Source organism: Capricornis sumatraensis, chromosome 2, assembly GCF_032405125.1.
Source record: "Capricornis sumatraensis isolate serow.1 chromosome 2, serow.2, whole genome shotgun sequence".
NCBI classification, from domain to species: domain Eukaryota; kingdom Metazoa; phylum Chordata; class Mammalia; order Artiodactyla; family Bovidae; genus Capricornis; species Capricornis sumatraensis.
Window position 1 is genome coordinate 80,076,900 of NC_091070.1, and position 27,991 is coordinate 80,104,890.

At 55.9% G+C, this 27,991-nt stretch overlaps 4 protein-coding genes across 7 annotated transcripts; 2 read left to right on the top strand and 2 right to left on the bottom strand.

Annotated features, from left to right (window-relative positions):
* Positions 1-49: 49 nt before the first annotated feature.
* On the bottom strand, positions 50-2,863 carry CIDEB (cell death inducing DFFA like effector b). Of its 2 annotated transcripts, XM_068964647.1 has the most exons (5): positions 2,732-2,863; positions 2,219-2,363; positions 1,173-1,322; positions 746-936; positions 50-567 (listed from the first exon to the last, which is right to left on the bottom strand). In XM_068964647.1, the coding sequence occupies exons 1-5, from the start codon at positions 2,770-2,772 to the stop codon at positions 435-437; spliced, it is 660 nt and encodes a 219-aa protein (XP_068820748.1). In that variant the 5' UTR covers positions 2,773-2,863; the 3' UTR covers positions 50-434. The 2 variants fall into 2 exon arrangements, with proteins under 2 accessions (XP_068820748.1, XP_068820749.1); XM_068964648.1 differs by lacking the exon at positions 1,173-1,322.
* Positions 2,280-6,523, top strand: LTB4R2 (leukotriene B4 receptor 2). The gene is made up of 2 exons (XM_068964646.1): positions 2,280-2,366; positions 5,442-6,523. Exon 2 carries the CDS (start codon positions 5,462-5,464, stop codon positions 6,521-6,523), a length of 1,062 nt encoding a protein of 353 aa, XP_068820747.1. The 5' UTR covers positions 2,280-2,366; positions 5,442-5,461.
* Positions 2,315-11,786, top strand: LTB4R (leukotriene B4 receptor). Of its 2 annotated transcripts, none has more exons than XM_068964644.1 (2): positions 2,315-2,366; positions 10,582-11,786. In XM_068964644.1, exons 1-2 carry the CDS (start codon positions 2,349-2,351, stop codon positions 11,644-11,646), a joined length of 1,083 nt encoding a protein of 360 aa, XP_068820745.1. In that variant the 5' UTR covers positions 2,315-2,348; the 3' UTR covers positions 11,647-11,786. The 2 variants fall into 2 exon arrangements, with proteins under 2 accessions (XP_068820745.1, XP_068820746.1); XM_068964645.1 differs by lacking the exon at positions 2,315-2,366 and adding an exon at positions 8,191-8,308.
* A 689-nt stretch (positions 11,787-12,475) lies between these two features.
* Positions 12,476-27,938, bottom strand: ADCY4 (adenylate cyclase 4). 2 transcript variants are annotated; one of them, XM_068963462.1, is made up of 26 exons: positions 27,897-27,938; positions 27,396-27,602; positions 26,007-26,204; positions 25,741-25,902; positions 25,048-25,197; positions 24,461-24,609; positions 24,275-24,386; positions 23,424-23,551; positions 23,126-23,284; positions 22,739-22,871; positions 22,364-22,537; positions 19,869-19,912; positions 19,642-19,728; positions 19,386-19,455; positions 18,970-19,067; positions 18,219-18,303; positions 17,975-18,112; positions 16,918-17,028; positions 16,537-16,721; positions 16,273-16,357; positions 15,661-15,819; positions 14,603-14,749; positions 14,204-14,311; positions 13,970-14,084; positions 13,544-13,668; positions 12,476-13,460 (listed from the first exon to the last, which is right to left on the bottom strand). In XM_068963462.1, the coding sequence occupies exons 2-26, from the start codon at positions 27,552-27,554 to the stop codon at positions 13,308-13,310; spliced, it is 3,234 nt and encodes a 1,077-aa protein (XP_068819563.1). In that variant the 5' UTR covers positions 27,555-27,602; positions 27,897-27,938; the 3' UTR covers positions 12,476-13,307. The 2 variants fall into 2 exon arrangements, with proteins under 2 accessions (XP_068819563.1, XP_068819555.1); XM_068963454.1 differs by having other exon boundaries at positions 14,204-14,749.
* Positions 27,939-27,991: the final 53 nt, after the last annotated feature.

Consider the following 27,991-nt stretch of genomic DNA (forward strand, 5'->3'; position numbering starts at 1 on the left):
TTATATTTTTATTGGAAACACTTTTGTTATGTTGCAGGGGGAAGGGTACAGAGAAATAGAGATCTCAAGGTGAGGTTAGAAAGGCCTCTGTTCAGGGCACCGAGGAGCCTAGGGACAGCAGGGGAGTGGTAATGACTTCTAGATGTAGTGGCAATCAGGATGGGATCCAGATACCTGGGAACAGGCTGTGGCCATTCAGGGTAAGTGGGAGGCTGGAACAATGGTCAGGAAGGGATAGTGTTCTTCAGGAACAGGTGTAGGCTGGGAGTGGAAGAATCATGCCGACAGGCCTGTTGTTACCACATCAGAGGACAGTGGGGAGATCAGGTGAGTTAGCCAGCCTGCCCTGTGCAGGCCCCCAAGCTCGATGCTGTCACAGTCCTTTACAGTCTGTCTCTTGGAATGAGTCTGGGGCAGAAGCTCAGACCCCCTTCTCAGTAGGGTTTAAGGCGACCCTGCCGCTGCCACCGCTCAGTCCCTTCTACTGCACGACGAAGGGTGGAGGAAATCCCCAGCAGCATATGGCCCAGGCCTTGCAGCAGTGAGGAGGCCCATCGGAGGAGCTCCCTGCAGGGTGGAGATAAGAGGAAGTCAGAAGTGGGGGGAGCCTGGGAGGCGGCCACAGGCTGGAGGCTGGGGGTTTTCCGCAAGGGAGAGCTAACAGGGTTGGGGGGCGGGGGGCATGAGAAGGAATTGTTGGAGCTGCAACTGTAGGGGTGGGAAAGTGTGACGTGTGGCCTCTGACCTGAGTATTTTCTTTGGGCCGAGTCCTTGAATGTCACAGCTCATGGAGTAGAGCCCGTAAAACGTGGCTTTGATATTCAGGCTGCCGAAGAGATCTCGAGGGCTCTGCTTGTATACGTCGAAGGTGATGCGGGCGATGTCCTTGCTGTGCTTGGGCTTCTCCCGGCCCAGGCCACACGGCAGCACCCCACTCTGCAGGGCACCCCCCTCATTAGTGTGCTGAAGCTTCACCACTGAACCCTATCAGCCCTGGGACAGACACTGACCCCCCGCCCCTTGCCTGGATTGTTTGTCCTCCATGAGGAGTCTGACAACTCCTCACCTCTCTCATTGCCTCTGCCCTCAAGATCAGGGCTAGGCGAGACAAGAGGCTTGGGAAAGACAGAAGGGATCAGTGGTCTACTGCAGCCCCAGTGTGGGCCTCTCACCCTGCGGGGGCTCCAGCTCTGTCCCAACTCCAGCACCATCAGGCACGTGTCATCCTCCAACAGCTGGAAGAAGTCCTCGCTCTCCACGGTGGTCCCGTCTTCCTCCAGCACCAGTGTGAGCGCTCCACTCAGCGCCAGGGCCTCCAGAGCCTGCCCGGTGGCGAGAAGCAGGAGGGGAGGGGCAGAGCTTATCCTGTGCCCTGCCCCTGCCCAGCACCCAGCACCCAGAGGTGGGCCCTGGGTGCTGGGTGCTGACTCCAGCTCTCCGCGGCTCTCTGGCATCCCTGCAGAAGGCTCCAGCTCACGGTGTTGTTTGGTTGTTGGGAAGCCCTTGTTGGGGCCCGTTGTTTTCCCATTTGTCCTGTTTTGCTCCTGCCAGGCACTGTCACCTCTCCCAGCTTCCAAGCCACACCTGCCGGTTTGGAACTGAAAAGCTAGCCAAGTTCTCTGGGGTAAAGGTATTATGCTGACAAGGCCTGCCATGATGGGGTCTCATCTCCAGCGCCCCAGCTCACTCTCCCCAACCCTCACAGAGTTCTCCAGAGCTGTTTGCAGTAATGGTGACTTTTCACCTTTTTGAGTCTTCACAAGGGTCAAGTATCTGTTGTAGCACTTTCATACCTTATCTTCTACACCTTTCCACAGCCCAAGGAGGCAGCTGTATCGTTTCCTTTTTACAAATGAAGAAACTGAAGTTTTGATGGGCTGAATACCTACCCAAGTTTTGACAGTAGGAAGCGGCAGAATCAGGATTTGAATTTGATCTGTCAGACACTGCCGTTCCATACATTGGAGTTCTGAAATGTATTGCTCCAACCCTATACACTCCTTCCCCACCCCCAAAGACAAGCTTGCTCCTTAGAAAAAAAATGAATTGCCTCAAATGCAGTAGAAGCCATCGGGCTGACCTCCCTGCTTTCAGCCCTCAGAGGGAGGGGCAGCCATGTAATAACCACAGCTCTTTCTGCTCATCATTCCAAACTCTCTCTCTTGACTAGCCCCTTGGCCGCCCCTACTCCTGGCACCCAGGGACTTGACTCACTCGCCTTGTCTAGCAGTTCCTGACGGGTAGCGGCTGTCAGGCCTTTCCGGGTGGTCCGCTTGTGATCACAGACTCGGAAAGGTCGCTGGGGTGGTGGAGCCGAGGTCCAGACCTTTCGGCCCAAATCGGCGCTCATGTTGGATACTGACCTGGTAGGTGGGAAGGAGGTCAAGAAGGGGTGAGAGGCCTGCTGAGTGCACTGGGGGTGATGGGCGTGGGTGGGGTAGCTGCAGCGATAGGGGAGTTGGGAGAGAGGCTCTAGGTTTGGAGATTAGAATAGCCCAGGGAGAGGAAAAGACTACCGAGCGGGGATGGAGGACGTGGGGGGCTGGCAGGGGGATGGGGAGAATGGGGGACTGGTGCGGGGCAGAGTCTAGACAAGCCCACTGTGAAAAGTGGTGGCAGGGAGGGGGAGGGGCACAAATTGGAGAGTCTGGGAAGCTAGAGGCTGAATGGAGTGTTGTGGCTCTGCCCATATACCCAGAGCTGGAGAGTGGAGTGGAGGGTTAGGAGTCACCTGAGCAGGCCGCTGGGGTCCAGGTTAGAGAGGTACTCCATGGTGGAGGGAGGGACCCGGAGAGGAGCCTCTCCCTGGAGTCCTGGGCTGGGTGCTTCTCTGCTGGGCTGGAGCTGAAGTGGTGGTGTTTTCTGTTATGGAGCTGGGATCTCAGCCCCAGTGAGTAGGGGGATGAGTCAAGCCTGGACTCTGGCCCCCTCTGCCTGGCCAGTACACAGGGCAAAGTCCAAGGTGGGGGTGGGGGCGTGGCGTGGTGGTGGAAGGACTGTGTCCCCCAGATGCCAGGCAAAAGCCATGGAGGTTTTGTGAGGGTGTCTCTGGTGGCAGTGTGTGATGTGAGAGTAAACAGGAACTATGTAATTGGAATGTAATCTCTGGTGTTTTTCTTTATATGGAGGGAATTTCTAGCTGCCAATCTGTGCAAAGCTTCGCTATGTGCTTTGCTTTGTATGTGCTGCCACCTACTGAAAAAAACATTTACTGCAGTTTTAGGAAAAGGGAGGCTGTGCTGAGGATCTGCAGGGCTTGGAGAAAACAGGATAGGAGGCAGTATGCACCCACGGGGTGTAACCCATGGATCCAGGATCATCAGGATCTTGTCTGGGACCTTGGCCTTCCTGCTTCCCTGCTCTTCCTTCTGTGGTCCAGGGGAGGGGCTGGCTTAACATTTCTCTGACTTCCTTCTCTAGAACTGCCTGCTTCAGTCACAGTGGATTAGTCACTCACTTTTCCCTCCCACTGGCCAATAATTAGCATGAAGGAGTCATGGATGGGGGCTTCCCAGGTGGTGCTAATGGTAAAGAACCCGCCTACCAATGCAGGAGACAGATGTGGGGTCAGTCCCTGGGTCAGGAAGATCCCCTGGAGGAGGTCATGGCAGCCCACTCCAGTATTCTTACGGTCCCTATGGACAGAGGAGCCTGGTGGACTACAGTCCATGGGGTTGCAAAGAGTCAGACATGACTGAGCAACAGCACGCACAGTCATGGTTGGGGGTAGAGAAAATGCCTCCTTTAATGGACTTTAGGTATCCCGTGTCCCATTTCTCACTTCAGCTGTGGTTGTGATAACAGTTGTGTGGAAGCTCAGACTCTCACTGTCAGTGAACACATCACACAAACACTGTCCAGGAGCCTTGTCTGAAGCTGTACAGGACAGGCTGCAAGTGTGCGTCAGGGCATTATAGCCTCTAGGACAACCCTCAAACAATGGGGAAGGTGAGCTGGACATAAACATCTGCCTTCCGTCTTTCGGGAAGGTATTCTGTGTGCTCAGAGGTTCCTGAGCCCACTGAAGGAACGCAATAACACACTCTTGCTGGCTCCCCTCTTCCCCTTCCCTTGCTCTCACTCTGGCTTCCTGAGCTGACCGCCTAAAGACAGGATTACCTGAATCCACACCCTCGACTCAGGCTCTGCTGGGAGGGAAACCAAACTAATACTGGTGTCCTGGCTCCCAAGAAGCCCCTTTCTGGCTGTTAACAGGCAGAAGCCTTTTTCCTTCTTCCCTCACTGTTATCAATCTGCCAAATTTCATTCCTAAGTTTTGCCTGACCTCACCACCCAGAGACGGCTTCCTTCCAGTGTGTCTCTCACCGCAGCCTCTCCTTTTTCCTCACCTCATATCCCGGTGCAGCCCAGCAGTGTGGCCTCTTCATGGGTGTGTGTCACAACTCCGCACGCAGCCTATAAGCCCGTCACACCTCTGTGCATCTCCCACTGCCCCCGGGAACTTAGCCCCATGCTTTACACTGAAAGTTGTCACTGAGAGCCCTCTGAGAGCCGTGAGGCTGGAGTGACGAGTAGGGCCCAAGGCAGGAGGTGAGAGGGGGTAGGTAGGAAGCTGAGGAAAAGGGGCTTAGCCATGTCAGGAGTCCGAAAACAGGCAAAGATACAGCAGCTATGGGAACGAGGAGTTGGGTTGCCTTCTCTGCTGAGAGCTGGCAAGGGACGCCTGACAGTGTAAGAGCTGCAGGGTGGGAGGGCTGAGAACTGGGGGTGTGTGTGTGTTGCAGGGCGGAAATGAGTGCAGAGGCAGGACCCAGGGCCAGGATCCGGCAGTGTCCCTACTCACCCACACACCCAGGGAACCTCATCTGCACCCCCTCAGCCTATCCTGTTTCTTGGGGAGGCAGGCTCTCACATGCCTGGATGAGTTAGTGATGGGAAGCAGCAGGGTGAGGGAGGGCTCCTGGAAAGGCCCAAGAGGAGCCCCACCTTGTCCCTCCCCATTTCTGCCTCACCCTCTGCCAACCTGACAGGCACAGGACAGACTTAGACAACTTGCCCACTGCCGCTTTGCCTTTGGGCTTCCCCAGGCCCCTGGAGAGCCCCCAACCCTGGTCCTGCCCAGCTGGGTAAGTAGATCTGCCCCCTAGACCTTACACCCCTCCACTCACTTTTGCCCTGCGGTATATACATATAGGGAATGGGGCTGGACCAAGAAGGAGAGGCTAGGTGAGAAGGGTGGAGGTGGAGGCAGGGACAGCCTGGGAGTCAGGACTGGGGAGGTGGCCTGACAGCAGGGGATACGGGTTCCAAGAAGTAGTGTTTGAGCTGGGGCTGGGGTCCTGCGGGGGAAGAGACAGAGACCCCCAGACAGAACAGAGGCAGGCTGCAGAGGAGTAAGGGATGCTCAGTCCCTTCTCACTGGCCATCAGGCGGAACGTGGGCTTCTGCCCCACCTGAATGGGCCCCACAACTCTTTCCAGCCTCCCGGAAGGACAGAGGAATGTCGGTCTGCTACCGTCCTCCGGGAAACGAGACGCTGCTGAGCTGGAAGACCTCGCGGGCCACGGGTACGGCCTTCCTGCTGCTGGCGGCGCTGCTGGGGCTGCCGGGCAATGGCTTTGTGGTGTGGAGCCTGGCCGGCTGGCGGTCCGCGCGAGGGCGCCCCCTGGCGGCCACGCTCGTGCTGCACCTGGCGCTGGCCGACGGCGCGGTGCTGCTGCTCACGCCGCTCTTCGTGGCCTTCCTGACCCGGCAGGCCTGGCCCCTGGGCCAGGCGGGCTGCAAGGCCGTGTACTACGTGTGCGCGCTCAGCATGTACGCCAGCGTGCTGCTCACCGGGCTGCTCAGCCTGCAGCGCTGCCTCGCCGTCACGCGCCCCTTCCTGGCGCCCCGGCTACGCAGCCCGGCCCTGGCCCGCCGCCTGCTGCTGGCCGTCTGGCTGGCCGCCCTGGTGCTCGCCACCCCGGCGGCCGTCTACCGTCACCTCGGGGCGGACCGTGTGTGCCAGCTGTGCCACCCGTCGGCCGCCCACGCCGCCGCCCACCTGAGCCTGGAGACCCTGACCGCCTTCGTGCTGCCCTTCGGGCTGGTGCTCGGTTGCTACGGCGTGACGCTGGCGCGGCTGCGGGGCGTCCGCTGGGGCGCCGGGCGGCGCGTGACGCGGGTGGGCCGGCTGGTGGGCGCCATCGTGCTGGCCTTCGGCCTGCTCTGGGCCCCTTACCATGCCGTCAACGTGCTGCAGGCGCTCGCCGCGCTGGCTCCGCCCGAAGGGGCCTTCGCCAGGCTTGGCGGGGCGGGCCAGGCGGCGCGAGCCGGAACCACGGCTCTGGCCTTCTTCAGCTCCAGCGTCAACCCGGTGCTCTACCTCTTCACCGCCGGGGATCTCCTGCCCCGGGCGGGTCCCCGCTTCCTCCTGCGGCTCTTTGAGGGCTCCGGAGAAGCCCGAGGGGGCGGCCGCTCTAGGGACGGGACCTTGGAGCTCCGAGCTACCCCTCGGCTCAAAGTGGTGGGGCGGGGTGGCGGCAATGGAGACCCTGGGGGCGGAGCACAGAAGGATAGTTAGGGTTGGGACCCTTGACGTCAAACCCTACCACCAGGCCTGCTCTTCCCTGTTCCTTTCCAGCGCCCCCTTGGAACTCAGGGAACCACTCTGGATGGTTTGGGGATCCTTCTCCCGCCAGCGCTGAGATCTCTCTGGGCAGAATTATACATCTGGGGCAGGCCCAGGTTCCTCCCAGGACTGGGAGTGGTGATGGCCGGTATTAAAGACTATCATGTACCTGCAGGCTGGCTTGTGCCCGTGTGCCAGAGCTGCTAACTTGTTGCCAATAGCTGTTGTGAAAGACACTGTGAAACTGTGAAATACATTACAGAATGGCTTAAGAGGGCTCCCTCCAGTGGTTCATCCTACTTGAGTGAAACTACACCGTGTTCACCTAGCTCACTGCTGGGTCAGGCCAAGGCTGGGCCATGCAAGCCCTCGGTGGCATCTTAACCTGTCCTCCCCAGCCCAGATGGCCTGGTTCCCCCAAGCCAACCCATAGAATCGCTCTGGAAATAAAAGGAGAAAGAGGAAGGAAAGGTGTGAGTGATTGGCAGAGGGATGGTGATAAGATCTATTCTCCAGGTCTGTTAGAGCTAAGTGGGTGTGAAACTGGCCCTGGGAAGGGAAAGTCAGTCTGTAGGGTTTGAAAGGAAAGTTTTCTTGTCTGTCTTGTGGTTGGAACAGTGAGGGAGGGACCTTGAAGTCGGAGACTTACCTTCTCTGAATGTAACTCTCCCTGAAAAGGTAACCTGACTCAAAAAAGGAGCTCAGGAGCAGACACTCATTCACCCAGGAGGCTTCTGGGGGTTGGAGTTGAGGGGTATGAGGAACGGTGTGGATATCTGGAAGACAAAAAGAATTTTTCAGGGAGATGCCACTTCTCCTTTCTCTCTTTTTCCTCTCTGCCAAGTCTTGGCTGCTCCCAAGACTGCCAGCTGTTCCTCACCTCCCCCAGTACGTCTCGGTTCCCATCTTTTGGAATCTCTCTAGGTCTCAAAACTGTTCTGGATCCTGACAATTTTGAGTTTGGGAATGTAGGATGGGGTACTTTTTAGGGGATATCCATGTGCACGCATGTGTGGTCACTAGGGTGACCAGCTCATCTCCATTTGCTTAGGGCTTTCTCAGTTTTAGCACTGCAAGTCTCTTGTCCCAGCCCCCTGAGTCTCTAACAAACTTAGATGCTTGATTACCTGAGTGGTCCCACCGACCATCACCCTAGGTTCTGCTTTTGTGACTGTTCACACCACCCAGGCAGAAGTCAAGTTAGAGGAAATCCAGTCCTCAGGGTCAGGCCAGGGCCACCAAAACTGGGGTTGGACAGAGCTCTGGACTTGGGGGTGGGGCAGAAAGTATGGTTAGAGCATCTAGCCTGGGGCAAAGGGAGAAAGATCATAGAGATGGAGGTGGGGAGCAATGTGGAAGAGGAGGCAAAGACAACGTAGTTCCTGTCAGAAGGGGCCTCTGGGTGACCCCAGAGCTCTGAGCCAGAAGCTTCTATCCCCAAACACTGACTTCATGGCTTTCTTCCTGTCCTCGCGCACCAGAGCAGAGGCTTCCTAACTTCTGTTACACATTCCCCATCCCACAGGCCATCTGTGGTCAGAAAGCTCTTTCTCAACTCTGCCTCCAGTTCCTGCTGCGGTTTCAGCCCATTTCTTTTCATCACATCCTCTAGCTGATAGCTGCTGGGTCAACTCTGCTCTGGCTCGTCTCTTTTTTTATTTCTTAAAAAAAATTTAATTTACTTATTTTTTGCTGTGCTGGGTCTTCGTAGCTGTGCACGGGCTTTCTCAAGTCGTGGTGAGTGGGGGCTACTCTCTAGTTGTGGTGTGTGAGTTTCTCACTGCGGGGGCTTCTCTCGTTGTGGCTCAAAGGCTCTAGAGCTTGGGTTCAGGAATCGTGGCACACAGGCTTAGTTGCCCTTTGGCATGTGGAATCTTCCTGGAGCAGGGATTGAATCCATGTCCTCTGGCAGGCAGATTCTTAACCACAGGGAAGTCCTGCTCTGGCTTTTCTCAAAGCAGGAAAGCTGGGGCCACTACAAAGGTTAAGCGACCTCAATGACCACCATTCCACTCTTACCCATTACCACCATTACGCATATATCCCAAGAAGTGGAGTTGGAAGGGAAGCAAGAAGGCTAGTGATTGGATTGAAGATTAGACTTCTTGGTTCTTAGCTTCTGCAGGAGAGTCAAGAAGAGGAGCGTGCCCTCTTTCCAGGGAGGGGGAAGAGTGGTCCTTTGGGGGATGTTTCGCTTTCCACATTCCTGGTTTTCCCCCTCTCTCACACTTGCTTCTTGTGCTCATCTCTGCTTTCCCTCTGTGTTTAAGGTGGGACAGAAGTCAGCTGTGGGAAGGTAAGAAAGAGGTGGTACTGACTTACTTGCCCAGCACCCACATCTTAAGTCCAAATTCATGTGGCAGCATAGCCACACTGGCAAGTGCAAGGCAAGTGGTTCAGGAAGGGGAAGAAACTGTCACTCTCTGCAATGGCACCCGACTCCAGTACTCTTGCCTGGAAAATCCCATGGACGGTGAAGCCTGGTAGTCGGACACGACTGAGCGACTTCACTTTCACTTTTCACTTTCAGGCACTGGAGAAGGAAATGGCAACCCACTCCAGTGTTCTTGCCTGGAGAATCCCAGGGACAGGGGAGCCTGGTGGGTTGCCCTCTATGGGGTCGCACAGAGTCGGACACGACTGAAGCGACTTAGCAATAGCAGTAGCAGTGATACTAGAGAGATCATTTGGCTTCTACGAAAGAAAAGGGAGATGGACCTAGAATGGAACTAGTTCTTTTAAATGAGGGGAGGGATGGAGGGTGCTAGAAGGGGGTCCTCTCCACCAAATCCCAGTCATGGCTTGAAACCAAGCCAAAGGCAGAGTGCTGTCCTCTTTAAGTCATGACGTCACCTGACCCGAACCTAGAACTGAGCCACAGCCCCAGCCCACATTTCCTATTAATCTGAAAATCTACATCGTTCACAAAAAATATAAAGATACTCAACATTCTGACCTCTCAGTCTGAGTCCATTTCCCCTCTCTGGCTTCCTTCCCTCCTCCTGCATGACATAATTCATCATTCTGTTCAATTCTTCAGTCTAGACCTGCATCTGAGGCCACACTTCAGCCTACCCACCCCTCCCTCCTCTTTCCTCTCTCACTACCCCTTTGGGGCGCTTCTCTTTTGGCTCCACCCCTGAGGAGTCCTCCTCCCCACTGGACTCTGGAACACAAAGACTATTCCACCCCACCTAGTGAAGGGAGCGGGTAGGAGTTTCCGCCCCACCCTCAGGAAGATGCATCTTCCCTCCCCTGCTCTGTGGTACTTCCTCTCTAGCTGACTTAACTGATAGCACCCAGACCCCAGGCCAGGCCCCTGGCACCACCACAGATCTCGGGATAGGCTACACCATTCTGCCCTCACCCTGGGATTGGCACCAGCTTCCAACCAGTGCCCAGCAAAGCCTTAAGTAAGTACCCTGGGAGTAGGGGAGGTGGGGGGAGGGAGCACAGCTGTAAGGTCCAAAGGACTTCCAAAGAAGGCTGACCAGTGGTAAAGGAACTTTAGAGGACTTGGTCTTGTCTCCTGTCCACGAAATCTTCCCCATCCCTGTTACTCTTGTTGGACCCTGGGCACCTCTGGGGTGAGTGGGTAGGTGATTGGAAGAGGGCAGTGGCACTTGAGTGGGCTGAGGGTCTGGCAGGGGTGGAGTGGTGGTCGGGGAAAGGAGCTAGCCTTTTGAGAGGTGCAGCATTGTTAAGAAAAGCCTCCACTTTGGTTCTGGGTTTTAGGGTCTCCTGAGGGATGGAGGCTGACGGGTCTGGAAATACTGCTTCTGCTGTTGCTGTGTATCTTGCAATTGGGTCTATGGGTAGGAAGGGGCTCTGTGGCACAGTTCAGAAATTAATCTTTCTACTCAGCCAGATCCCCTTAAGACAGGTAGTATTCCCTGGTGAGCAGCATCTGATGGTGCTGACCTTTGGAGACGGATGCGAGTGCCCAGACTAGGTGTGTCCAGAGTGTCAGGAGACCCTTCCTTCATGCGCGTGTTGCCCTCACTCTCCAGGTCCTTGCTATAGCCATGAACACCACATCCCCTGCAGCGGCCTCCTCATCAGGAGTCAGTTTCATCTCTCTGCTGGTCATCATCGTCCTGTCAGTGGCACTGGCTGTAGGGCTTCCTGGCAACAGCTTTGTGGTGTGGAGCATCCTGGCAAAGCTGCAGAAGCGCTCTGTCACTGCCCTGATGGTGCTGCACTTGGCTCTGGCCGACTTGGCCGTGTTGCTCACTGCCCCCTTTTTCCTCCACTCTGTGGCCCAAGGCACCTGGCCTTTTGGATTGTTCGGCTGCCGCCTGATCCACTGTATCTGTGGAGTCAGCATGTATGCCAGCGTCCTGCTTATCACGACCATGAGTCTGGACCGCTCCCTGGCAGTGGCCCTCCCCTTTGTGTCCCAGAAGCTGCGCACCAAGGCAGTCGCCTGGCGGGTGCTGGCCGGCATCTGGGTGGTGTCTGTTCTGCTGGCCACTCCCGTCGTCTTGTACCGCACGGTGCTCTTGGAATTGAACAATAGGAGCCTGACCTGCTTCCTGAAGTACCCCAGCGAAAGACATCGGGCCTTCCATCTGTTCTTCGAGGTGATCACCGGCTTCCTTCTGCCCTTCCTGGTCGTGGTGGCCAGCTACTGTGACATTGGGCGCAGGTTGCGGGCCCGGCGCTTCCGCCGCAGCCGCCGCACCGGCCGCCTGGTGGCGCTCATCATCCTGGCCTTCGCCGCCTTTTGGCTGCCCTACCACATGGTGAACCTGGCCGAGGGGTTCCGCGCGGCAGCGGGCAAGGCCCTGGGTTCCGGCTCGGTGGGTAAGCGGCTGCTCCTGGCCCGCCACGTGCTCATCACGCTGGCCTTCCTGAGCAGCAGCGTGAACCCCCTGCTGTACGCGTGCGCCGGGGGCGGCCTGTTGCGCTCGGCCGGCGTGGGCTTCATCGCCAAGTTGTTGGAGGGCACCGGCTCCGAGGCGTCCAGCAGCCGTCGCGGGGGCACCCTGGCCCAGACGGTGAGGGGCATCCCCGCCTCTCCCGAGCCTGACCCTGCCGAGAGCCTCACTGCCTCCACCAACCCTCTCGAGTGAAGCAAACTCAACTAGGCCTGCTGGGTGGCCGCAGTGCAAGGACGGTAGCTTTCCTCCTGGGGGAATGCCCTCCCCGCTGGCCTGACCCAATTTTTGACCAGCCCCCTCCTTCCCCTAGGAAGAGAACGCTGGTGGGAGAGTGGAGCGGAAGGTGGGGAGGGGCACAACTTAGGGCTGAATGGGAACCGGGTCCCACAGGCAGCTTTACAATTAAAACTGAAGTCTGAAACTGGGTCAACCCGGGTGTGTGTGATGTGTTCATGATGGGGGACTGGGGTGCTCCTGGTTGCTCCTCAATAGCAGAGTGGCACATCCTTTAGTTTCCTGTGCTTTTCAGTTTTGGGACACAGAGACAGAGAAATCAGACCTTCCCACCCCGATTCTGAGGAAGGTAATCTGCAGATCATACTTGGAACAACACAGGTCTGCAGACCCCTGAAGGAGCTGGCCAAAGAAGACCACCCAGGTGTGCCCATCACTCCAGACTCCCTGACTCAGCACAGGAAGAACCTTTAGACCTGCTAAGAGGTGTCTGCCCAGAAGGCTGGGGTGGGGATCTTTGTTAGCGGGACTCCAACCTCCTGCCAGTACTCTTTGTCCTGTCAATGGGAGATATCTTAGGGGATGGCCTCTTTTTCCTCTCTCTTCCGAGGCAGTCTCACCAGCGAGCCAAGTCATCAGATCTTATTCCTTAGAACTCTGCACATCAGCATCTTGCCAGCCCGTAAAACGCTGTGGCACAGGCTGGAGCTGAAGGCCCTCTGTGATGTGATCACCCTTAGGAAATGAAGATTTGCAAAAGCGAGAGGGTTGGGTCATTCTTTACTTGGGAAGACTGTTGTCTTGGAGAGCCTTGGACTGGCTCTGTTCTGACAGCATTTTAAGAAGATGGTAGCGGCAGTTTGCTTTTTTGAATCTCTTGCATAAAAAGAGAAAGACAACTATGAGAAAAGTCAAAAATCTTCGTGTAACATCTGCACATCAAGATACCTCTCATGGAACCCAAAACGTGAGCAGGAATGAGGCATGGATGCTTTAGGACCTATGTAATATCAGCATCTGGGCAGGAGGCAAAAGGAAGCAATGGAAAATCTGAGAGACCTGAGAATTGGAGACCCCCTACTGTATACATGTCCTTGCTAGAAAGCATGGTGGGTCAGCTTGAGAACAGCAGCGGAAATGAGGAGGGACCTAACAGATTATACCCCAGGCTTCCCACCCATGCTACATAGCGAGCACATAACAGGTGCTTATTTAGTGTTTGTTGTGTAAATAAAAATCAAATGACATTTTCTTGGAGACTCTTTCCAGTATCTGTGGGTGGGAAGCAGGAGGGGACAAGTCTTTGTTTTGAGTCACGTGGATAAAATTCTTCCTACTTCCAAGGGTGCCCAATACTGGAATCAGGTTGACATGCAGGCAGAGAGGCAGAGGCAGTCCTTTTGCTGAGCTTGTGAGAAAAAAATCACTCCTTTTTAACACACTCATGCGCACACTTGCACACACACATTCAGTGTGGCCTGGGAAGAAGCAGTCCTACTGAGAGGCAAGGAGAAGATGCTCCTCAGCTAAACTAGCAGCTTCTGACATCAATTCTAACCCAGACATACCAGAGTCTCTTTACTGAGGCTCTTACAGATGGAGAGGACAGGGTTGGGTTCTCAGCCTAGGGTGGCTGAGGGAGGTCCAGTTCGTGTCAAATCTGTGTTCAAGAAGTAGGTGCAGAGCTGCCCTTTGCCTTTGACCTTGATGATGCCCCGGCTGTAGCAGGTGTAGCCTAAGGACTGCAGGGCCCAGGCTGTCTCTTCTGTTACCTGCGATTGGAAAGGGGTGAAGGAATGCGGGGGTGTCCTTAACACTGTCCCCCTGCCCCCACGCTTCTGAGTGGCTCCCTCACCTGAATTTTGCCCAGGACACCTGTGCTCTCCATGCGGCTGGCCACGTTCACCGTGTTGCCCCAGATATCATATTGTGGTTTCTGGGCCCCAATCACTCCAGCCACTACAGGTCCGTGGTTTAACCCTGACAAGAAGTGTGGTAAAGAGGGGCCCTGAGGGGGAATTTTGAAGAAGGAGAGGGGGGAAGAATGCTCAGGGAACTAGACTGAAGGGGGTGGGGGCCTTGGAGGAAAGGACGGGCCAGAGGAGCGCTGCTTAGGGAAGGAAGTGGATGGGCCTCCTAGCTCCATGCTCCATCCCAAGGGGTGAATCTGCAGGGGTTTTCCGGGATGAGTTGGGGAGCAGCTAACAAAGGACTTGGGGGAGGAGAGCTTGGGAAGCTGAGAAGGAGGTCCCAAACTGCCCCAGGAAGGGAGGGTCCTCACCTACACGCAAGCGGAAGTTGTTGAATGAGTGCTTGTTGATGACATCCAGCTTAGACCCAAGGGCCACAGCAAACTCTACCATGGTGCCAAGGTGGCCGCAGCTTTGCTCAGCATCCTGGCAAAGGGCCAGCCCACCAGGACGGGTCAATGAAGGCACAGGGATAAGGCCCACTTATGGGCCCACCAAGGAGAACCCAGAAGAGGGCCAGTAGGTAAGGAAGGGAGATGCGGCACCTGCTGTGCATCCTGTCCCGAGGCGGCGTTCAAGCCGGTAGCTGCCATGTAGGTGCTGCAGATGGTTTTGATCTTCTCCACCCCACTGAACTTGGGCTTGGAGAGCAGCTGTACAGAAAGGAGGCTGTGTCCCCAGTCTCTCTGGCTCTCTCCCAGAAGCCCAGCCCCAGGCTTTTGGAAGCTAAAGGACCAGTTGTGGGGTCGGGGTGGTGGCAGGGCGAGAGTCGGCAGTGAGCAGAGTTGCTGGGGAAGGCAGAGCTGGGGGATCAGAGGAGGAGCAGGAGGGCTGGGGAGGCCAGGATGGTCCTCCTGGCCAGGAGAGTGAAATGGAAGGAGGGCCTGGTGGGAAATTCTAGAATCCAGGACATAGGGTCTGGGGGTGATCCTTGGAGCTGTCACCTCATCAAAATCAGCGATTATTTCATTGAGCAGCCGCAGACACTCTAGCCCCTCATGGTTGATGCTGGATTCAGAGTAGAACTCCTTAAAGTCTGGGACCGAGGCGAAGAGGACACACACACACTCATAGGACTGGTGGTAGAGGTCCTGGGAGGGCAGGGGGCCAGGGTGAGGGGTCAGGCCATATTCTTCCCCCTCTGGGTCTGTATGGGTCCTCCTCCCTGTGTCCACACTCCTCCCCTTCAGTTTAAGAAAGATCAGGAAGGAAGGAGATGGGTAGGGTCAGGTTACTCCAGGGATGTGACTCAGGAGTTAAAGATTGGGTGTCACTGTGATTCCAGGAAAGAGAGAGGTTCCGAGTCAAGATCACCTCACAGCAGCGTGAAGGGAGTCTCTTTTGGAACTGGGATCATATCCATGGGAATTATCTTTATATCTTATTGCTGAAAAGTGTTAAGTCAGCTTACAAAGATAGCTACACTTTGGAAGATAAAATGAAGCAGTAATAGCTTCCAGAACTCTGAGAAATAAATTTTGCTATTCAAACTAAAAAAAAAAAAAAACAAAAGGCAATAGTAGGGAAAAGAAGAGCCTAGAGCCGCAGCATCCAGCAGAAGATTCTGCGGTGATGGAAATGTTCTGTTGGCTGCACCGTTACATACGGCGGCCACTAGCCAAAGCAGCGGTGGAACACTTGAAATGGGGCCAGCGTGACGGAGGAACTGAATCTTCTATTTTAATTAATGGCCACACTGGGGCTAATGGCTACCGAAGTGGACAGTGAAGGGGCAGAGAGATGGGAGGACTGTGTCCTTCACCCAGTTCCCATTGACACTCCACGAGGCTTTTGAAGGGTAGGGAGCAGCCGTCAGAGAGGACACTCCTTCCCAGGAAGACCTTGGGAGGCAGAGACTGTGCTCACCAAAGGGAGCCTAAGGACTTGTAAAGACGGAGGCCCCTGACAGGCGTGGGGGCTTGGGCGGCTGCCCAGCCCGACAGGCAGGAGCGCAGACAAGATGGGCCAAGCCAAGGCTGAGGAGTTGGGGCTGGGGAGTCACCTCATTGCGCCGATTCTGACCAATAAACTGGGGGGCCACGTGGGCAGGGAGCACGTTCTCCAAGAGCAGCCGGGTCAGGTTCTCCATCGTCTCCGTCTCCTCCTGCTCTTGCCTCAGCTTCTTCTTCCACAGAAAGTCCAGGCGGCAGTAATACTCGTTCTGTGGAGGGCCACAGGGGGCCGTGGGGAGATACGGTACAGGGGGCCCGGCTTCTGAGCATTCACCCCTCACTCCATGATGCTTAAAGCACACTATACCCCCAGTTTAGAGAAAAGCTTAAGGTGCAACTCTGCCCAGCGAGACTGCCTCGAATCTAGATTCAAATGAGGGAGGGCAGTGGGGGCAGAAGATTTTTTTCTTAAACATGATTTTCCTAGATTGGTGTGGGAGGGAGGGGCGGAGGGGAGGATTTAGGGGCACACCCCTTGGGGAGCAAAGAAGAAGAAAGGGAGCAGGACATTTCACTTCGAAGCTGCCAATGGACAGACCATTTGGGTTCGCCCCTGGAAATGTGAGATTAAGGGAAAGGGTGAGAGGGCCTAAGTTACATATATGGGGACCCCGCCTCACCCTTCCTGGGGAGGCCCTGGAGTGGTGAGCTGGGAGACTTACCTGCCGAGCCAGGACTAGGAGGGTGAAGAAGAAGATGAAGAAGGAGGCTGCTCCCATCAGTTTGGGCTCCTTCAGCACCCCTGGCCTGAGGAGGCCACAGATCAGGGTTGTCCCATGGCCTCCCCATCACTTCCCGCACCGGGACCCATATAGCCCTCTGCCTCCCTCTCTCTTTGCCCTGTGGGTGGTTCAGGCAGAGAGATGCGGACAGTTCTGCTCTGTCCCATCCCAGCCTGGGCCCATCTGTGCAGCAGCCGTGCGCACCTGGAGTCCAAGGTGCCCAGGTAGAGGCGGGCGATGAGGCAGTCGGACAACCAGGCGTGGGAGTGCAGGAAGATGGAGCAGGAGGCCGTCAGCCACAGCAGCAGCAGCAGCAGCTTCAGCTCAAAGCTCATGTGCAGGAAGAGGGAGCAGGAGAGGAACCCCAACACGCAGCAATGCATGGAGTACTGAGGGCCAGGCAGGGCGGTCAGGAGGTGGGGCCTGTCCCGCGGGCAGGGGCAGGGGACACCCCAGGGCTCCCGTCCCATCGGGGGGGGGGCAGAGGTGACAGCCACACAAACTCATACCGAGTGGGACTTGTGTCTGTCCCTGTCCGCAGGATGGAGTGGGGGAGGGACAGGCAGGGGTGTGGGGGACACTCACTGGGACGCTGATGAGAGGCAGGGACCCAGGGATCTCCCAGGAGAGGTTGGAAGCCATGGAGGATACATTGGGAGCCTGGAAAGGGCAGGCTGATGCTGCTGGTAAGAAGACCTGCAGGAGACAAGGAGCTGAGGCGGCAGGCAGCTGCTTGGGCACAATGGTGACTTTAGCTGGGTATCAGCTGACCCGGGGTGAGTCAGGGCCAGACTCTGCCAAAATGGCGGACCCTGCTGTCCTCCCTGCTTGGTGAGGGAGTCTCGGTGCTGGGGTCCTTGCTGGGAGTGAGCAGGGATTGGGGAAGTGGGTGTCATGAGCACTAGTCTGCCATGGATCAAAAGATCCATGACCCAAGATCACTGTGTGATCTTTGGCCAACCACATAATCTCTCTGGGCCTCAGCTTCCGCTTTTGTAGCTTGGTTGGGGGATGATTCCTAAAGTGTTTTTCAGGGATAGAATTCTAGGAATGATTCTAAGTTCTAAACAACCTGCCAAACTCAGCTTTCAAAATCATAATTGTGTAAGGCAGGGCTTCCCCGGTGGCTCAGACAGTAAAGAAATTGCCTGCAATTTGGGAGACCCAGGTTCAATCCCTGGGTTGGGAAGATCCCCTAGAGAAGGGAATGGCAACCCACTTCCGTATTCTTGCCTGGATAGAGGAGCCTCGCAGGCTATAGTCCATGGGGTCACAGAGAGTCAGATACAACTGAGAGACTAATACTACTTTCATTTTCGAGGTAAGTAAGGAAAAGCTGCCTACATAGAAAAAACGATAGGAAGGATGTCCACCAAAGTGTTATTAATGATGATTATGCCCAGGTGGTAGGCTGTGCATGACTGTAATTTTCATTTATACTTGTGGGGGAGCCTGGCGGGCTGCCGTCTGTGGGGTCGCACAGAGTCGGACACGACTGAAGCGACTTAGCAGCAGCAGCAGGAACATTTCCAGTATCCCCTGGCCTTAGTCCAGCTGTTCTCCCAAATCCAAGGGTCCTCTTTCAGCCTCTGGAAGGTCCAGCATGGCCTGATGGGGATGCATAGGGCCCCTTCTCTCTCACCAGACTGGTAATGGCCATGATGAAGACGAGCAGGATGGTAGCGGTGCCCAGAGCCACTCGCAGTCCTGGCCGTGTGGCCACCAGGACAGACAGGGTGGGTAGCCAGTGCAGCATCTTGGGGCCGTTCAAGACACACTTCTATGGAAGGAGCACGGGAGTCTTAGCCCTGCAGCCGGAGCACCCACGAGGGGCCAGGTCGTGGTCAGGGCCCCAGCTCACCACTCTGCCCCTAAGCCCACCTCACCATCAGGTGCTCTGAGAAGCAGACGAAGAGGAGGAGGAAGAAGAGGAGGAAGGTGATGCTATAGGTGATGGTCAGAGCTGGAGGCCTACAGAGAGACAAGAATGAGGCCTTGAGGAGCCAGAAGAGGCTTTCTGTGCGCTGGGAAGACATCCTGCAGTCTGGGTGGGAGACACAGGGGAAAGTGGTCCTGGGGATCTGAACTGGCTGCTGCTGAAGATGAAAGACATTACATACTGCTGGCCTGGGAAAGCTGCAGGGCCTTGGACAGTACTGGGATAATGCAGGGACAACTTCTGAAGGGACGGGGGCTCATGAGAACGGCCACGGCTGCATCAGACTGGTCTCTGGGCTTTTGGGCCAAAGTTCTTTCACCTGGCTGAGTTCAGAATGAGTCCTCACCCTTCTTAGCAGCAAACCAGGAGTGAGGACCTACTCTCTAAGCTCATTTGCTGTGAGATTTGGATTTCTTAATGGAAACAAAGGAAATCCAAATCTCATGGGACTGTTGTTAGAACAGGGAGATAGGCACGTGAAAATGCTCGGGGGTATGCAGGAAGTGCCCAGGATGGGAGACAGTGAGATGAGGGCTACATTACTGGTTCCCCAGAACAAGTGTTTCCATTTCCTCTGTGGTTCAGTGCCCTGAGCCGAGGGGAAGTGAGTAAGGGAAGAAAGTGTGGGTTAGGGGTCTGGAAGAGCCAGGGGATCTCTTTTGGAGAATCAGGGCTTTCTTTTTCTAGGGGTCTCTCACCTGTTTGTCACCAGCATCTGGATAATGAAGTTGGAGAGGAAAACCAGGAAGGTGCAGGCTGCATAGTATTTGAAGGCGGGGAGCGCAGAGAGCCGGTACTGCAAGGGTTGGGGTGGGGTCGGCACCAGTGCTGCCCATCACCTTGAAGGGGTCAACCCCAAGCAAGAAGTGGCCCCCAGCCTCACTGTCCTACCCTCCAGTTCTGACCCAGGAAGCCCCTACTGGTTCTCCAAGGAGCTGTCCTCCTTCCTCTCATCACCACCCAGTAATTCAAAGGACTAGTACGAGCCCTTCACCCCTCCAAGGTCACAAACTGACCAGAACTGGGAAAGGGAGGTGGGACCACAGGGCCTGTGCCTCCCCAAGGCAGAGAAACTGAGGTTGGGAAACCCTCTGGTGCCATCTCCCCAGCCTACCTCTTTCTCCATCTCCTTCTCTCTGAAGTACAGTGTCAGTGGATTGAAGTCCTTTGACTGTTTCCACTGTCTGATGGGAGGTGGGGGCAGTCAGCCCAGAAGAGGAAGGGGCAGGGAGGGGAGGTGTGGTCAGGTGAGTGGAAAGGCTAGAGCCGGGAAGGTTTTCCCCTCCTTTCTGGACAGAGGAAGCACTGTCCTTCCTCTACCACCCGAGCCCTGGCCTCCAGCCCTCCCAGCCCTCTTCAGATCTCCGTACTTCTGAGAATTGAGCTGTTCGATGACCTGGAAGAACTTGGCATCCCCAGTGTCTAGTTCCTCGTCAAGCGCCCGCATGGTACGGCTCCTGTACAGTGAGAGCCCAGCCTGTCACCAGGAAGACCCTCAAAAGCATCTGGGCAAAGCAGGAGGGCAATGCAGCCCCCCAGGAAGGATGGAGGTAGGTCACAGGGACAACCCCATTCAAATTTGCTCAGGCCACCTCACCGGTCCAGGCTCCACTGGGGGCTGAAGGAAGACAGGGCCTTCTCCTGCAAGGAGAACACAGGGATGGAGGAAGATGAAAGATGGTGAGCATCCTCCACCATGGTGGAGCCTCTCTGCAGCGAGGCATTTCAAATTTGCAAGGGCCTTGACTTGAGCATCTGACCCACCTCTCTCTCTCTCCCGTTCCATCTTTATCTCTATCTCGCTATATACACATCACCATTTCTATCTCCATTTCCATCTTTACCAAATTTCACCTGCCCACAAACCACATTTATTTCTTCAAGCTTCTTTCTGACCTTTCAGACTCCAAGAATCTCTATGCCCTCTGATTTCCTCATAGTTTCTATCACTTAAGAGGCAACCCTGGATCTTCTTTAGGCTTGATGGCTGTGATTTCTTGTGTCTCATCTTCCCTAAGGGCTGCAACAGATTCCAAAGGCAGTGACTTGCCCGTCACCCCATGCCAAAAAAATCCCTGTTGGTTGAAACTGGAATGGCAATGCAGAACACTTTGAATCCCCTCTGCCTTTTCATGATGATCAGGCTGAGCTGGGAGGTGGTAGGGGAGAGAACGAAAAGTGGAGAAGAAGGGGGAAGAGGAAGAGAAACCTGGTTGGAGTCATTCTCTTCTGCACCAAAAGGAATATGCAATGTGTGCAGAGATGTGAGAAGGAGCATGCAACTGAGGATGAGAGCCAAGGAAGGAAGTGAAGTGCCGCAGCCACTACCTAGGGCAAGATGTAGGGTGACCATCCTTCCCCACTCCCCTGGCTCACGTGAAGAAAACAGGTCACAGGGGGGCCACCCTGTGGGTTTGGCCCACAAACCAAAACCCTGTGTACATGAGAGGAGCAGAGAGGAAGAGACAGAGTGATTGAGAGGTATGTTTCAGGCATGGAACCATCTATACATCTACACCTGAGTCTAACTTTTATCAAACTACCTCCTGCCCTCCCCTATGGCTATAAATTATTTAAAGGCAGGGAACTATCTTATTCATTTCTGTCTTTTCAAGAACTACCCTAGTGCATGCCACACAGTAGGTACTGAAAGGCTGTAGAAGGGATAAATATGGATGGATGGTAGCCACCACACAAACACTGCCCAGTCACCCCGTGGTTCCACATTGTTTAATAGTAATCCAAGTGTGATTCCCAGGATCCCTAACATTTAAATGAGACCCTGGAACGTCAGGGACTGAGAAGGGAGTTTCTGGGCTGGTGTGGTCCCGCATTGAAAGATACCTTAGAACAAGGGGTTCCCACTCTGCCCTGACACTTATTAGCCTGCATGACAGTGAAGGATTTAGAGAGGTCTGGCAGGGTTCTGAGGAGGCATCCCCACCATGATGGATGAGGAGTGCACTCAACACTGTCTTACAGCCCCTGGGCAAGCCCCCTTCCCCCCTACCCACACCAGGCAGCCTCATCCTGCACTAGTCACTGGGTCTTGGGTCCTTCCTTCCTCTCCATCCTGCCAGCATAGCATTCTGACCTCTCTCCTTCCCCACGCTGAGGCACTCAGCCACTGAGCCACTGCTGCCAAGGTCCTCCACCCCTCCCCGCACCCCAGTGCTCACTGATCTCTGGCCTGCTTTCCTGTTGGATGGGAGAGAAGGGGGGATGGGACACAGAAAGGGTACTCTGGAGTTGTCCCATAAATCCAAGCAGGTTTACCTGGCTGAGAAGATTCTGGGAAGATCTGTGGACAAGTGGCTAGGAATGCTGAACAGTTTTGGGGAAGATGGGGTACAATGGAGGAGAACAGGCTGAGGAATCAAATCCCAGGGCAAGCCTTTAGGGACATGGCCTGGGTCCCTGCATGAGGGGGTTCAGGCCACTTGTCATCAAGTACCAAGAGCCTGTGGGGGAGATGCAGGCTCTCCCGGCAGGTGATGAATCACTCATTACTTCGAAGTGCTTTGCATAGATCAGCTAGTAACATCCTGCCCTAGCTTTCCCCAGACAAGGGGCGAGCCAGCCTCCCTGCCCTCTCCCCGAATGCCCACTCATGGTTACTTTCTTCTTCAAGGTCATGAGAGATTTTCACTTTCACAAGTGCTGGAGAGTGGGGGCAACGAGTGATTGGCTCCCACTGTCCTGGTCCCAGTAGGGACTGAAAAAGAGAGCGTGCGGTCTGAGCTAAACAGACCCATTTCCTGGTGGGAACGGGTGTGCAGCACTGGCCTCAGAGTTAGGAGGGAGTATGGTTCGGGGGGAAGGGGCTTCCTGAATGGAGGCTGGGGAGCAATGGACACAGTGTCTATGGGGTCTTGAGTCTTCTCTGAACTGAGCTCAGAGGGAACTCATCTTCGTCCTTTCTCTGGAAAGAAGGGCAAGAAAGGTCCTGAACCAGTGACTGGGGTGACCAGACAGTTCAGGACCTTGGGATGTCATCAGGTGACTCACTGGGGGAGGGGCAGGAAGGGCTGGCAGTGGGCCACGGGGGTGGGTTCACGTTAAGTGCTGGGCTCATGAAGGAGGTGCACATACCGGGAGAGGGGTAGACGTGGACACAGGGCTCTCTACATGGCTCAGGTGGGCGAAAGGCTTGGCTGCACCCCAGGACTCCAGGTAGCGGGTCATCAGCAGGGACGGACGCATCTTGGGGCCCTCCAGAGAGGACAGCAACCCTCCTGCAGTGCCCTTCTCGTCCTCCTCTGCAGCCTGGGCCATATGAGGGCTGAGAGTCAAGATCACGTTGACTTGACTTCCCCATTCTCCCCACACTCCTTTAAGGCTGTGTCCCCTCCCTCGTGATTTACACATCAGGACCCAGGAGTTCAGTCTTTGGCATGGACGAGATCAGGCTCACTGGCTGTGGATGTCGGGGTGGGCCAGGTCACGGGGTCCAGGCTGGGTTCTCACCCAGGGGTCGATGACCAGGTAGGTCGGCTCCCCCAGCTCCCGAAGGTATGGGTCCCGGTGCTCCATGGCTGCATCCTCCACAGCATAAGCCCCGGCCAGCAGGGCCAGCGTGGCCCCTGTGATATGTACTCGTCTGGAAGAAGAGGGCAGGGGGAGTCAGGAGGCAGGGATTCCACACCTCGCATTTCTTTTGAGGCTCATTCCTGGAGGTCTGACTTCCAGTAAGATCCTGCGCTGCAGGGGGTGTCTCCCAGCTCCCCCCCGCTGTCCCTAGGATCTCCCTGAGCCCCACTTGAGAGCATGCTCATTTTAAAGAACTATGAAAACCAGGCATGTGGGAGGCCAGATGGGTCTTTTGCTATAGCCTCCTGGAGCCCCAGCTCTCACCCTGGCACTCCACTCGCCTCCATGTGGTTGGCTAGAGTGACGTCATGGGACCAGACATCATACTGCCATTTCTGTAGCCCGATGACCCCGCAGAGCACGCTGCCTGAGTGCACGCCCACACGCATGTTGATATCCACGCCCGTGGCTGCCCGAAGTTTCCTGAGCAAGATGTGTAGAGAACAGTCTGAGTGCTGACTTCAGCCCTACCCATGCTGTACTGTACCCCGCCCTCTTTCCAGGAGGACTTCCACCATCCTGCCTGCTCCTCCACACATCCATCCTGCCCACCCCAGCTGACCTGATGGCCCGGCACATGTCCAGCCCCATGCGCACACAGTTGATGGCGTGGTCTGGCAGGGAGAGCGGCAGCCCAGAGACACAGTAGTAACAGTCTCCCAGGATCTTGATCCGCATGCATTCGTGCTCCTAGGGAAGGGTGTGCAGGGGGTGGGGGCACCTGGTGAGCAGCCAGAGGAAGCAGGAAGGGGCTGGGACAAGTGGGAGCAAATGTGGTATCCCTGAAGAACTTCTGAGGTTGGGAGTGTCGAGATCAGATCTAGGGCCTTCCTCAACTTGATATGGGGCTGGCTGAGGTTTTCTATGTGGGTGTCTTTCTCAGAAGATCATCTGAAGGGTTGGGATGTTTGTGAATCTCTCCAGCTTTGGCACATGTAGGGTGTATCCAGATTTGAGCATATGAAAGTCATCTCAGGATTGAGGGGTTTTTTTTGGAGGATACCCAAGATTAAATTTCTTGGGGGCATCCCTGGGGACTAAGAAGGTAGCTAAGCTGAGGATGCAGAGGGCAGAGATTTCCCTTGGAAGGGCCTCCTAACATTAGTGCATCAGAAAAATCCATCTAGATTTGGTGGTGGTGTCCAGAGACACCTGTGCTGGGACTCAGAGCCTGTTTGGGGGTGCTGTGGTTAGGGCATCTGTGAGGATGTTGAAAAGATCCCTCCAAGTCTGAGGTGTGCAGTGAGCAGTTCCATACCTGGGGATGTTTGAGAGAGTTTCCTATGGCAATGGAGTATCTGGGAGCCCCCATGAGCTTGGAAGTGGGACAGGGATCTTATAAGGCAGGACTTTCCCTGGCAGGGTCTCTCCAGGGTGGGGAGTTTGAAGGTGGGGAAGGAAGCCCCCTCTGACCTTGGCAATTTGGTCGAACTTGCCAAAGAGCTCGTTGAGCATAAGCACCAACTCCTTAGGGGAGCACTCACTCGCCAGTCGCGTGAAGCCCACGATGTCAGCATACAGCACGCTGGGCAGGGCAGAGGGCATCAGTGGGGCTGGGGTCTCAGCCCACACTCCCTCCCCTCTGCCCATCCTTCATACCTGACTCCCTGGTGCCTCTTGACATAGAGGCTGTGGAAGTTGTTGGTGCTCTCTGGCCGTGACCCCTGTCCAGCCTGCAGTCGGGCCATGATCTCCTCCTTCATCTCTCGGGCCAGGTAGGCAGGAAGGATGGACAAGAGAAGGTGTTCCTGAGGGAGGCAACTATGAGCACCAACCCTCACCCCCACTCCCTTAAGCCAGAAGCCCCACCCCCTCAAACCCCTAGGAGCCCACAGACTCCCCCAGCCCCAGAGGTGTTCACCAGAGCGATGGCCCAGGTCCTTCCCACCGCCCACAGCCCAGCTCCAGCTCTGCCCTGATCGATGTTAGGGATTAAACTTCCAGCACCGACACAGGAATTAGAGCCCTTCGTTTAATATCGTAAGGCTCTGAAGTGCTTTCACGAGATTCAGGTTTTTTTGAACCTCACAGCAGCCTTCTAAGGTGGGCAATAGCTATATTTTATAAAGGAGGAAACAGGTCAAGTGACCCGCCTAAAGTCATTCAGTCTCCAGAGCCCGGTGGTGTGACCCAAACAACTCCCCTCTCCGAGCCCCAGCCCCGCTGGGCCTCCTGGCCCGGAGGACCTGATGCTTCTTCTCGGTGTCCAGTCTCCGCCGCGAGTGCAGGGAGCTAAGCGCCTCCCGGAACGTGGCGCGCAGCGCGCGCTCCATCAGCGCCTTGTGATAGGCTCCGGCCGCGTTCCCGCACAGGAACATCACCGCGTTTGCAGCCAGCTGCGGGGAGCGTCAGTCTCAGGGGACGCTGCACCCCGGGGTGGTGGCGGGGGGCTAACCGAGATGGCAGGGAGGACTCTACAGTTAAGAGTATTTCGAGGCAACGGGTGCCGCATTGTGGAGTCTGTAGGGGGCTCTTCTCCCTCATCCCATCACGCCATCCAGACCCTTGGTTGCTGCACCAACATAGCCTCTTAGGTCGAGAAACCTTCTGCCGGAATACCTCTCCACCATCCCCGCCCACGCGGCAGTAGGAAACTACTCAAGCTCTAATTTTTACATTCTCTGTGAAGGTTCTGTTATCCACATCTGTCCCCATCACCCTGGTCCCCTGGCGAACTCCTTTCCCTGGGGGCCAGAGCCCTCCTCTGGCGTTTGCAGGCATCGAGCTGGCACTGTGGACCAGCTCCACCAGGTCTGTGTTTGAACCCTGAGCCCTGCCAAGGAATCAGCTCAACAAAACAGCTGGTGAGTCCCCAGAGAAAGCAAGCAGCGCCCAGCAGATCCAGCCCGGGACGCAGCCTGTGCTTCCTGTGTGCTCACCTGTGGCAGCAGCGCAGGCCGAGAGTCGGGCTGAGGCCCAAGATACAGCCCAAGGACCAGCAGGTGTGAGAGTGAGGTGGTGACCCCCGCGGTGATGGCGTCCCTCATGTCCAAGGGCAACATGGCATACACAGTGAAGATGACAAAAAGGAAAAAGGACACCTAGGGCAGAGGGGCACTGGAAGTTGCAAGCTTATGCTGTTCCTCCAGCCTGGGTGCATGCTTGAGGCCTAGGAATCCCCATTCCCCCGCCCCACCTGCCTCACCTGGTCCCAGGCGCTCACCACGCCCCCAGTGAACAGGAAGCTGTGGCCCAGTGCGAGCAGTGCTGCCCACACGAGGCCTGACAGGGGACGCGTCCAGCGCTGCAGTCGCTGCTCCCGGGAAGCCAGGACCAGCAGCAGTGAGAAGCCGCCCAGAGCGCAGAGCACAGTGGTCAGGAAGGCTGGGTCTGCAGCCAGCTCCTGGTGGGGAGGGGGAACATGAGGCAAGATGGCAATGTGGGGTTTGGGGAGCTTATCCAAGAAGAGGAGGAGCAGACAGCAGTGAGCAAAGCACCTCCACTTGTCTTTCACATTAGATTGAAATACACGAAAATGCTAATAATCTGTTTTTAATCAACAGAGCCAGCAGTCTCCTATGATTCAACTCACTATCTCACTTGCGTACTGCAGGGCAACTGACCCAGAAGACCTTGCTCCAACCATATATTGGCTGCTTGTGAATCTAGGACCTTTCTGAGCCTCAGGTTTTTCACCTGTCAGATAGGAACTGTAGCACCCCTCCCATCCCTACCCCACCCCTGGAATCCCAAAGGAAGTTAAAAAATTCTAGCTCACAGAGGGACTTAGCATGAGTGTATCCAATCTGGTCAACTGGCTTGGGAAATTCGAGGCTCGGAGTTTCAGGCCCCGTCCCCACCTCCCCGTGCTTTGGCAGGGGGACACCGAGAAACTCCCTTGCCTGCCTAGGAGCTGGATCTCCCATTCCTCAAGGCGTAGAAGCACCACCCGTTCCCAGTCTCCACCGTTTGTCCCCACCTCTTCCTGGACTTGGAGGAGGACCATTGGTCTCATCCAGCGGGTTTCCCACCTTGCCTCCGAAATGTGGAAAGAAAACATGGAGCAGGATATTTCCAGAAATGGAACTGAAGAGCCCTTTTCCCCCACAAAAGAAACTGGAAATAGGTTATCTGTGGTCTAAATGAGAGCAGGATGGAAAGTGCTTTCTGAGAGTCTGCGGGTACAACTGTGGCACAGCCCCCAAAGAGGGAAAGAAAACCAGGAAACAGATTCCCATGGGGCCCAGTGTAATTTCCCCCCTGGAAAATCGGAAAACCTGGCGTCGGATTAATCCTAGGACCAGCAGATCACAGGCGCTGGTAAGACTGGTCAGACCCACAGTGAAATGAGAAGCATCGAGGGCCCAGCTGTCTGCTTGCATAGACCCAGGACTGTGCCCTGAGAGGCAGTGACTTGTGCAGGGTCACTGCGGCTCCTAGCAAGGTCTAGCACTTGTTTCCCGGGTCCCAGCAAAGAAAACACATTGAAAAGAAGACCCACGAATCCCAACCCTGAAAATGCCCTGGAGGCAGTGCCTGTCCCGCAGTCCCCAAGGACGCCTGCACCAGAGCCCTCCTCCGCTCCCCTGCTCACCCTGCCACTTGCCCAGGTCACAGGGAGCAGCGCCAGGAGCCCCAAGAGCACGATCAGCAGCAGCAGCAGCAGCAGTGGGTACTGCTGGCTCAGGCTGTAGTAGGTCTCGTAGAAGAGGTCTTCGCTGGGGGGCTGCCGGGGACTGAAGAGGCGGGCCATGGTCTCGCAGGGCCCTGTGCCACACCGCCTGGGGGTGGACCCCTGGGGCTGAGGAGGGCCAGGGTGAGTTACTGTCTGATGCCCCGACCAGCCCCAACTGTGCCCTTCTCACCAGGACCAAGCCACTAGCTCCCAGACCTCCCAAGCTCACGGCAATCCCATCTCCTTCCAGGTACTCTCTGGGCCTCCCAGCCTTCTTCCAGCTGCCGGTGAGCGGACTCCCCACTCGTTTGATGTTGCCCCTCAAACCCAGACTGCAGAGGTGCTCAGGCAAAAGCCAGGGGCACAGGATTTAGGGTTAAAGCAAAGGAGCCCCAGCCCTCCCCTTTCCCCCCAACTCACGGCCACGATGCTGCTGCAGCTGAACCAAGTAACTCTGGGGCAGGTTATGGAGTCAGCGTGCTGCTAGGCTAGTAGCTCTAAGCCCAGGGCAACAG